This window comes from Leptonychotes weddellii, chromosome 1 (assembly GCF_054177405.1).
Source record: "Leptonychotes weddellii isolate Sample4059 chromosome 1, ASM5417740v2, whole genome shotgun sequence".
NCBI classification, from domain to species: Eukaryota; Metazoa; Chordata; class Mammalia; order Carnivora; family Phocidae; genus Leptonychotes; species Leptonychotes weddellii.
Window position 1 is genome coordinate 1,378,319 of NC_138369.1, and position 11,431 is coordinate 1,389,749.

Genomic DNA, 11,431 nt, shown 5'->3' on the forward strand with positions numbered 1-11,431 from the left:
TCAATCCCTGGGGCCCCAGGGAGACCCGTCCCCTGCCTTTTCTAGAGGCCCCGCATCCCTGGCCTGCGGCCTCCCCTCCATCCTCACCAGCAGCAGCGCAGGGTCTGCCCATCTCTGGAACTCTGACCCTCCGCCTCTCTCTCATGAGGATGCCAGCCCCTCTCCCCACCCGAAACCCAGGGCCATCCCCACTTCAGGGGCCTTGACAAGGTCCCACCTGCAAGGTCCCTTTAGTGAGCGAAGCGACATATCCAAGGTCCATGGGACTAGGACATGGACATCTTTGGGCCCATTATTCCACCTGCCACAGGGTCTAAGCAAAATGCCATATCTGTGGAAATGCCCAGAGACACTGTCAGATTGTTTGGACCTAACAGTCACTGCCTTTTCTGAGCCTTCCTTGGTTCAAAGGCAGATTTTGTAGCCTGATTTTTATCTGCCCTCCACCATGACTGCCAACTGCTGGATGAGGTTTCTCTGCCCTTGGAGGAGGCCGCGTGGGGGTCGTGCCGGGGCGCGAATGCACTGGTGCGAGTCCAGCCCAGGGTTCATCAGGACTCAGAGGTGCAGCCAGCGGGCGGCTCAGCCTCTCCTGGGTTTCCTTGTTTGTTCCGAGGCTGGCTCCTGGCTCTCCACATTCTGGATGTTTCTGCATGGAAACAGTTCAAACGTGTCTCACTGCTCCCCATGGTTCTTGGCTTCCTCCTCACCTCCTCCACTTTGTGACGTATGTGCCTCCTCTCTCTCTCCTGATCCCTCCCGTTCTTCGTTCCTTCCTCCCCTCCCTCCTTCCATTTCTTTTTTCCTTCCTTCCTTTCTTGTGGTAAAATACACACTGCATAAATTCACCATCTTTGGGCGCCTGGGTGGCTCAGTCCTTAAGCGTCTGCCTTCGGCTCAGGTCATGATCCCGGGGTCCTGGGATCGAGCCCCGCGTCAGGCTCCCTGCTCTGCGGGGAGCCTGCTTCTCCCTCTCCCACTCCCCCTGCTGTGTTCCCTCTCTCGCCGTCTGTGAAAAAATAAAATCGTTAAAAAAATAAAAAAAATAAATAAAATTCACCATCTTAACGATTTCTAAGCGGACAGCTCAGTGGCGTGAAGCACACTCACCCTGTCCTGTGACCACCCCCACCCTTCATCTCCAGAACGTTCCATCTCCCCACATGGAGACTCTGTCCCCATGAAGCATGGACTCCCCACCCCCTGCCCCAGCCCCAGCCCCAGCTCCCACCCTCTCCCGTCTGTGTGGACGGGACTCCTCCGGGGACCTCCTGGGAGTGGGGTCCTGTGGGATGTGTCCTTCTGGGTCTGGCCCCTCTCGCTGAGCCCAGTGTCCTCGGGGTCCCTCCACCTCATGGCAGGTGTCAGGGTCCCTTCCTAAGGCTGGATCGTGTTCCCGCATGTGGATGGACCGTGCTGTGTATCCTTCATCCACAGATGGACACTGGGGGTGTTTCTGCCTCTTGGCCGTCGTGGATGCTGCTGCCGTGAACACAGGTGCGCAAGAGCCTCACAGGCTTCCAGTTCCTTTGGGTGTATACCTAGGATGGAACTGCTGGTTCCTATGGTCACTCTATGTGATAATTCTATGTAATTCTTGTGGTGATTGTATTTCATTGTTTGAGGAGCCACCAAACCATTTTCCCCGGCAACCACCCCATTTTCCATTCCCACAAGCCTTCTGACTTCACATCCTCATCAACTCTTGTTATTGTCTGTTTTTTGATAATAGCCATCCTAATGGGTGTGAAATCTAATTTTTCCTTTGTAAGGAGTGTACAGCCAACTATAAATTCAAAGGTTAAGCCTGCCCCCACATCTGATGCTGTGTGCAAGTGCAGGGGTATTCTGGAGTGAACTGTGTCCCCTCAAATTTCACACTGAAGTCCAAACCCCCAATACCTCAGAATAATTATTTGGAAATAGAGGCTTTACAGAGGTGATCAAATTAAAATGAGGTCATGAGGGTGGGCCCTAGTCCTATATGATTGGTGTCCTTATAAAAAGGGACCCTTGGACAGACATGCACACAGGGAGAACATCCTGTGAAGACAGAGGCAGAGTTGAGGTGACGCTTCTACAGGCCAAGGGTCACCGTGATTGCTGTGACCAGCAGAATCTAGGAGAGCCTGGGGCAAGTTCCCCTACATGACCCCAGAAGGAACCAGCACTGCTGCCCCCTTGATTTTGGACTTCTGACCTCCAGAGCTGGGACAGAATCAATCTCTGCTGTTTGAGCCACTCAGATGGTGGTGCCCTGTTATGGCATCCCCGGGAGACTCACACAGGGAAATCCCCCACACCACTCTTGGGTGTGACAATTCCCTAGAATGACTCAGAACTCACTAAAAGCTGTTACAGTCGCAGTTATGGTTCACAGGGACTAACGTGTCAGATTAGGATCAGCCAGAGAGCAGACCGCATGGCAGGGAGCAGCTATCTTAGTCCACTCAGGCGGCTCTAGCCGGACACCACTGACCCAGTGGCTGATGAACACCACTTATTTATTTCTCAGGGTTCTGGAGGCTGGAAGTCCAAGCTTGAGGCGCCGGCAGCTTCCATGCCTGGTGAGAACCTGCTTCCTGCCTCACAGATGGCCATATTCTGTGTCCTCACATGGAGCAGGGGCCAGGGAACTCTCCGAGGCCTCTCTCATAAGGGCACTCATCCCATTCATGGGGGCTGCACCCTATGACCGAATCCCCTCCCAGAGCCCCCACCTCCTAATGCCATCACCTTGGGGAGTAGGGTTCAGCATATGGATTTGGGGGCACACAGACATTAGTCTACCACACCAGAACACCAAGCATGTCACTTCCATCGTCCTCCCCCTGTGCAGTAAGGGGGTGTTGTTCTCGGGGCATGTGTGATGACACACATCGAGTATCACCAATCCGGGTGGCCCCACTAACTTCCAGTTTTGGGGTCCAGAGTTTTTACTGGGGCTCCACTGATTGGCATGACTGATTTGATTCATTGATTGTCCACATGGCTGATCTCAGCCTCCCAAGAGATCACCTCCCAGAAACTGAGAGCAAAGTCTGGCCTTTCTTTTTAAGCAATCCTACATTTTGCCTACACATCTTTTTAACAAGATCTCTTTATCCCCTTGAATTCCCACTCCGTTCTCTTCTGGCCAGATTGGCCTTCTGAGATGCTTCTTTAGGAAAAATTAAGAAAAGAGAAAGCAGGCACACTGGCCCCGTGAGTACTCCGTGGGCCATCGGTACATAAAAGGGGTTTTGCTTGAGACAGTTAAACCCAAAATGTAGCCTTCTCTTCCAAGGACACCAGGACTCCTGCAGCTGACCCTGGTGTGGATGCTGTGTGTGGGCTGAGGCCTGCAATCCATGTTTTCCAGGCAGGATCAGTCGGACTCTGGTGACCACAGCGTTTTAGTCGGCGTCTGTCCAGCTGTGTGGCTTGATGTAACACTGACAGTGCCCGCTAAGGACAGCTCTGGCTGCATCCAGTATTTTGACATGAAGCATATTCACTGTTGTTCAGTTCTAAATATTTTATTTAGGGGCACCTGGGTGGCTCAGTCAGTTAAGCGTCCGACTCTTGATCTCAGCTAAATATTTTATTTAATTAGCTATACTTTCTTCTTGGAGTCATTAATTTGCTAGAAGTAATTTTAGATTTTCAATCACAATTTCATTAGTTCCAGTTATCTAATTTAACTGCACTGCTGTGAGACATGTGGATTGAGTGTAGAATTTTTCGGTTTTGTTGATATTTGCTTTATGGTTAAGTGTGTGGTTTTTGTAAGTATTTCATGTGTGCCTATAAAGTAAGTTTATCCCCTAAAATAGGAAATATAGGTCCATTAAGTTAACCTGTCTAGTGTTGAGTTTGGTACTGGGTACTAAGAGTTTAGAATTTTTCTCTCTTCCATTTTGTGTCTTTCGCCATTTACAAGAGACCACTTAAAACATCTAACTGGCGTAAGAAAAAAATCTAAGCTCAAAAATTCTTTTAAGTTTAGTACATTTGTATTTTTTCTTTCTCTGCTTTCCTTCCTTTCTCCTGCATTTTCTATCTTTCTCACTCTACTTTTTGAAAGCTATCAATTTCAGTTCTATTATTGAAGTTGCTCTTAAAATTTTATCATGCATGCTTCATTTAATGAAGGCTGAAATTAATCACTAATCTCTCCTTTTTCCTTTTTTTTTTTTTAATCTCTCCTTTTTCCTCCAAGCCTTAGTCTTTCAACTGTACTCATCCCTCCATCTTGTTGCTGGTTCAGCCTTGGTATCTGTGCACCCCAAGTTGGTCATTATTATTAATATTTTATAGACACAGTGCTTTTCAGATGTTTCTCCATGTTTGCCAATCTCTGGGCTCACAGTGCTTCTTGCGTTTCACCTCTTCCTTCCAAATCCGATTTTATTCTTCCTCAGTACACTCTTTAGTAGTGTTTTCAGTGCAGGTCCGTTAGTGCTGAATTTCTGTCTTCCTGCAAATGTCTGCATTTCAGTCTCTTCCTTGACCAGGTGGGTTTAGACAGATGATTGTTGATGGACACCTACTTCCACCTAGCACTTTGAAGGTATTATTCCCTCACCTCTGGTTTCTGTTCTGATGAGATATCTGCTAGTGCTCTTAACCAGCATTCCTTTGTGGGTGGCCTGTCTTTACTTTCTAGTTACTTCTATAATCTTTGTTTTTATTCTGTAGATTTACTCTGAGGATTTATCTGTCATGCTTGGCATTTTGCCTTTTAAGTCTGAGGATTCAGGTCTTTCATGAGTTCTGGAAAGTTCCCAGCTAATTTCTAAGATTGACTCCCACTTGTCTAGTCTCTCCTTCTCAAACTCCAGTGAGATATGCACCCTGCTACCCCTGTGTGCATCTCAGACAGCCCCTCCTCGTGATTTCTGTGGTAGGCAGAATTCTAAGAGGTTCCTAAGGTTTCTGCCCCCGGCACATGTGCCCTGTATAACCCCTTCCCCTGAGTGAGAAGAACCACTGAATATGTTGCCATGTTGCTTCCTTGATTAGGTCACATTAGATGATCAAGGTGTCAGGATGTGGCTCCCATTATTGCCTTGTAGTCTGCACAACTCCATCTTAGCACAATGCAGTGAGTTTCCTCCACTGGCCTTGACAAAGTGGCTGCTGGGTTAGGGGCCTGTGAGCTAAGATCAGCCCCTGGCCAACAGACAGCAAGGAAGTGGGGGCCTCAGCCCCCCAACTGCAAGGAAACAAAATTCTGGCAACAACAGGGAGCTCAGAAGTGGATCCTTCCCCAGCTGAGCCTCTGGATGAGAATGCAGCCCAGCAAACACCTAGTTTGCAGCCTAGTGAGAACCTGAGCAGAGGACCCAGCTGAGACAGGCCAGAATCCTGACCACAGAAACAGCAAGAGAATGACTGTGTGTTGTTCTAAGCTACTACATCTGTGATGATGTGCTGACCAGCAGCAGCTGACGGACACACTTCCTCTGCGCTGGCCCTTACTTTCCCTTCTCCTGCTACAGGGCTTTACGCATTTTGTCCTTGCTGTGTGGAAACCTGTTCCTTCCATGGGCGCTTACTGAAATGCTTATCCTTCAGAACTCAGATAACACATCCCACCCCCAGGAAGCCCTTCCTGACCCCGTCTAGATCAAAGCTCCTTTTTACAGACTCAAAGCCCCATGGACACGTCTTTATTTTCAAGGCTTCATTGTAGCTGTAATTTTAATTTATTTGGGTCTCTGCCACTAAGATTTAAGCTCTCTGAGCTCAGAGAATCTCATCTACCTCATTCAGGGCTGGGTACTCAGCACAGAGCATCCAGGCCTGGCCCGTCATAAATATCAGATGGGTAGAAAGCCGAATGAATAGTGCTTCTATATTTGATGCTAAATAGCATTGGGCCCCTTCTGTGCCCTAATGACAGTGATGACAAGACAATTTGGAGAACACAGGAATCCTTAGAAAACCCACAGGCTTGGCGGGGGGGCGGGGGGGGGTACCAGGGGCAACTGGGGCTGAATGAATATAGTGTGTGTGTGTTTGGTCAGGGGAGTGTCAATGAGCTCATACACTAAACTTCAGTTTCCAGCCCTAATCACAGAGGTGAATCTTGGTGTCTTTGTCCCTAAAACATTTCATCAAGTGATTCTTAGAGATCCCTGGCTCCTCAGAAGGCAATTCAGCTCAAGTGTAAGAATAAAGGGATAAGTGTTACACAGCCTCACTCCCCGCCACCCCCACGCATCTCCCCTTTCTCACCAGCTCCAGATGGTGCCGGTGAGGCATGGAGTGGCCATTCCCAACAGGGGCACACTCCCTTGAGGATGGAATATTTTGGCTGGGCCCCTGCATAGGATTCCAGACTTAACAACGAACATATAGCACAGTCCCATAAATATGGATTTCAAATAAACAGCAAATACTTTTTTTTAGTATAAGGATGCCCCAAATGTTGCCCAAGACATATGAAGGACTACATGAGAGAGGTTCTCTAGAGAAACAGAGCCAACAAGAAGGACAGCGGTATTTTAAGGCTCACACGACCGGAGGGGCTGGCAAGGCAGAAGTCCCCAAGCAGACTGGACACCCAGGACGGAGTTGATGCTGCAGCTCCAGTCCCCAAGGCCGTCTGGAGGCAGACATCTTCTCCTCTGAGCGCCTTCAACTGATGGCACATGGCCCACCCACAGCGGGGAGGGTCATCTGCTCTACTCAACCTCTACTAATCTGAAAGTTAATTACATCCGGGGGCGCCTGGGTGGCTCAGTCGGCGAAGCGTCTGCCTTGGCCTCAGGTCATGACCTCAGGGTCCTGGGATCAAGTCCCGCACCCGGGCTCCCTGCTCCCTCTCTCAAAAAAACAAAATCAAAGAAGTTAATTACATCTAAAAATCAGCTTCAGGGCAACATCTAGAATAATGTTTGACCAGAAAACCGGGCACCATAACCTGGCCAACTAGACACGAAAGACTAACCCTTCCAGGGACAAATTTATGCCACAAAGTATGCTTTACTTTGAAATGCGAGCGTACCCGGGCGCTCCTTCCTGACACCCCGGCCCACCATTCGCGCCCACAGGCCCCCGAAGCAGCTCTGCGACCCCCGGGAGCCGTCGGCCGCCTCCGCGCACCGACTCGGGGGGCTCCCCCGGGCTCCCTCTCGGCGACGTCGTGGCGCCCACGGCCGGAGCCCGGCCCGCGCAGACAGGGTGCGGGTGCAGGAGATCCGCGGACTGGGGGTGGGGGAGGGGGGCGGGTCCGGTTCGCGGCCGGCCTGCTTTCCCAGCACCGGGCGTCCCTGGAGAAAGGCGGGCTGGTGGGCCGCACCCTGCGCACCTGACAAGCGGAAGCCGGAGGCCGGCGCGGTGAGGCCGCAGCTGCTCTTCACGCCCCGCAGGCTTCCCAGGAGACCGAAGGATAGCAGGAACTGTGCCTCATGGACACAGCCTCGGGTCCGGTGCGGCAGGCTCGCGAGAAGGCCTCAAGGAGCCTCTGCGAGCGTCTCGCGGGACCGCAATCAAAGCCCAGCCAAATGGGACCCCCGGTCTCGGGTCTCTCGCGAGACTGAGATCAAGGCCTGGCATATGAGACCCCAGCTCAGGTCTCTCGCGAGACTGAGATCAAGGCCTGGCGTGGTGTGGCCTCGGCAGGCTCTCTCGTGGGACCACGAGCAAGGCCCAGCCTAGTTGGACCCCCGGTCTCGGGTCTCTCGCGAGACTACGATCAAGGGGCGACCTCGAGGGGCCTCGGAGGGGGTCTCTCGCGGGACCGCGATCAAGGCCCGGCCTCGTGGGACTCCCAGTCTCGGGTCTCGCGAGACTGCAATCAAGGCCGGCCTAGTGAGACCCCAGCTCAGGTCTCTCGCGAGACTGAGATCAAGGCCTGGCGTAGTGTGGCCTCGGCAGGCTCTCTCGCGGGACCACGATCAAGGCCCGGCCTCGTGGGACACCCCCCCCCCAAGTCTCGGGTCTCTCGCGAGATTACGATCAAGGGGTGGCCTCGAGGGGCCTCCGCGGGGTCTCTCGCGGGACCGCGATCAAGGCCCGGCCTCGTGGGACCCCCGGTCTCGGGTCTGTCGCGAGGCTGCCACGAAGGGTCGGGCTGGACGCGTGGACACGAGGAGCACACGGCTGCTCCCGGTCCTCTAGGAGCTGAGGCCCTAGCGAGGATCGGTGCCCGGCGTGCTGGCAGTGGAGGAGGGCAGCGGCCTGTGCCTCCGGCGGGGATGCTGGCGGCCGCGGGTGGTCATGTAGAGTCCAGGGCCACGCAGGACACCGTGGGCACCCGAGCTGGCGCCGGGCCGGGCTCCGTCTTGTTCGCTCTGTGTCCGCGTTTTCTGTGCGGTCAGGTCGAACGGCGGCCCGAGACGTCCCCAGTCCTGGTCCGGGACCTGGGACGTGTCCCCTCACGCGGCAGAAGGGACCTTGTCACGGCTCCCGAGGAGGGGGTGACCCTGGGTTCCCGGGGGGCCCGGCGTCCTCATGAGGCCCTCACGACGGGGAGGCAGAGGGTGGGAGTCCCGGAGATGGGCAGACCCCGCGCTGCTGGCGGTGAGGATGGAGGGGGGGCCGCGGGCCAGGAAGAGGCCGGAGCTGGGTCTCCCGGGGGCCCCGGGGGGACCAGCCCTGCCCGCGCCAGGGTTTTAGGACTTCTGAGCCCAGAACTGCTCAGTAATAAATCTGGTTCCTTCCCGCCACTGGGTTCGTGGTGATTTGTTGTTACAAGCGTCGCAGAAAGTCGTGCATCCATCGTGGCGGCGGACCCCAGCTGCCCACGGAGCCCACGTGCACAGGCCCAGCCAGGTGTCCCACGGAACCCATGTTTTTTTTGTTTTGCTTTGTTTTTTTAAGATTTCATTTATTTATTTGTCGGAGAGACAGCACAAGCAAGGGAAGCGGCAGGCTCCCTGCTGAGCAGGATGCTGGGTTCCAGGTCCCACCTGAGCTGAAGGCCAGATGCTTAACTGAATGAGCCACCCGGGCGTCCCTGAAGTCGTGTTTTATCACTGAGACAGGCACCTGGGGCTCCGTGGGAGGCTGCCACATGTGCACGAGTGAAACCCTTGCTTAGGGGACAAGAAGCATCCTCCAGCTCTGACCCTGTTTTTCGGTCCTTTCTTGCCGGCGTTCAGGTGGCCTTCCCCGGGTCCAGGAGCCATGGAGCCCACAGCGGGTGACTTACAGCTTGTGCCTGGGGCGGCAAAGGAAGTCCCGGCTCCCGATGCCACGTGCTGCCGTGTGGCCCTCTCCGCTGTGGTGGCCACCGGCATTGTCATGGTCACCCTGGGAGTCCTCGTGGGTAAGTGGCTGTGGGCTTGCACGGGTTCACACACCAGGTGACCTGCACTTGCTTAGGAGTGGCTCAGTGTTATCCGCGTTATGACTCCAGAATCAAAGGGCTGAGCATGCAGGCATGGAATTGAAGGCTGGCCCTCAGGCCACCAGGACGTAAGTCAGGCCGGCCAGGAGCCTGGGTCTGGTGTGCACTGGGTGGCGGTCTGGGGTGGGTGGGTGCATGGGTGGGCCAGGCACCGGGTATTCATGTTTCCCGAGGACTGGGCTTTCCCAGGAAGTTTTCACTTCTCTTTTCAAAAAAGGAGACAAGTTGGGACAGTGAAATGAACTATTTTAAATACTGAGAAATTTGGAAAGTACTTACGCTTTTTGAAGTGTAAAAAACTAACAGTGGGGCGCCTGGGTGGCTCAGTCGGTTAAGCATCCGTCTCTTGATTTCAGCTCAGGTCATGATCTCAGGGTCGTGAGATCGAGCCCTGCATCAGGCGCCACGCTGGGTGTGGAGTCTGCTTGAGATTCTCTGTCTCTCCCTCTGCCTTGCCCCCCAAAACGAACAGTGGTTTATGCTCCTACAATTCACAGTGGGCCCTATTTCATATTTGCTTCCAGTAGATAATCATATTATTTAGGGGGAACCATACAAAATTGTGGCTTCTCTATACAACGTGGGCCTGCGGTTGTGAAAATAAACAGAGGAAGCTCTCTTTATATTTCGGTAGAATGATCTAGAGATGCCTACGTTAAAAAAAGTAGGGAGAGGTGCCAAACAGCAAGGAAGGAAAACCTGTCTGCCTGTGTTCATCAGTAGTTTTTCTGAGGGAGTTTCAGAGCCTAAGTAACCGGTTACCTCCGGGGAGGACAGCATATGGTGGATCACAGGAGGGAGATTTGTCAGCAGATGCCCTTTGGTGGCTTCGGATTTTGAACCATGTGGATCTGTTATACCCATTCACATGTTGTCTTGTTGCAAAGTATAAAACCGATCACTGCAGAGGGCCACGACCTCCCTTGGTTTTCTGTGTGACGTCTCTGTGGTTTACAGCCCCGCAGGTCTCCACACACGGACATGGTTCCAGAGATGATGTCTCGTGCTGTCTTGTGAGAATGCGTGAGGTGACAGCAGGGTCTGCATACCCTCTGGGGACTTGCGCCTCTCCTTCCACCACGAGTCCTAGTTCCCCTGTGAGACCATGAGCCATTTTCATTCTTAGCCACCACGTAGAGCAGCTCTTCCAGTGTTGTCTGCCTCATTGCTGCTGGGGATGGCGGCCCTGAGCCCTGCGGGCTGGTTAGAGTTAAAGCAGTTAACATTAAACGGTATTTACAAGTCAATTCCTAGGGCTGCCTGGATGGCTCAGTCCATTGAGCATCAGACTCAGTCTCAGCTCAGGTCTTGAGCTCAGGGTCCTGAGTTACTCTGCGCCCAGCGTGGAGCCTACTTTAAAAAAAAGTCAGTTCCTCGTCCCCACCAGCCACCTGCATGGGCAGCTCATGGACACCGCACTGCACAGTGCACATCTAGAACATTCTGTCATCACAGGAAGTTCTGGGCAGCAGTGCTCTGGAACAGGCCTATTCTGAGCCGATAAGCTTCCTACAGTTTTATTTGGGGATGTGAAGGTCACCTTTCATTCATGAAATAATGATAGTAAGTGGCAGTTTGCGAGAAAATGTTCTCTTGTGGCAAAACAGTAAGTTGGCAATTCTGCATGGGTCTCTGATTTTTTTTTTCTTTTTTAAAGATTTTATTTATTTATTTGAGAGAGAGAGAGAATGAGAGACAGAGAGCATGAGAGGGAGGAGGGTCAGAGGGAGAAGCAGACTCCCTGCTGAGCAGGGAGCCCGATGCGGGACTCGATCCTGGGACTCCAGGATCATGACCTGAGCCGAAGGCAGTCGCTTAACCAACTGAGCCACCCAGGTGCCCGGGTTTCTTTGATTTTTATATGGAGTACGTATGTCTATTTGTTACGTATTTTTTAATTTTTTTTTTTTAAGATTTTTTTTTTTTAAAGATTCTATTCATTTATTTGAGACAGAGAGAATGAGAGACAGAGAGCATGAGAGGGAGGAGGGTCAGAGGGAGAAGCAGCCTCCCCGCCGAGCAGGGAGCCCGATGCGGGACTCGATCCCGGGACTCCAGGATCATGACCTGAGCCGAAGGCAGTCGCTTAAC

The 11,431-nt window shown here is 52.7% G+C and overlaps 1 protein-coding gene across 1 annotated transcript in view; it reads left to right on the top strand.

Moving 5' to 3' along the window:
- Nucleotides 1-8,995: 8,995 nt before the first annotated feature.
- The window catches only part of TMPRSS9 (transmembrane serine protease 9), a 20,290-nt gene continuing 17,854 nt past the window's right edge, over nucleotides 8,996-11,431 (top strand). Inside the window, exon 1 of the mRNA XM_081805177.1 lies at nucleotides 8,996-9,296. Coding sequence (XP_081661303.1) covers nucleotides 9,118-9,296 — 179 coding nt within the window. The 5' untranslated portion in view covers nucleotides 8,996-9,117. The remainder of the gene's footprint in view (nucleotides 9,297-11,431) is intronic.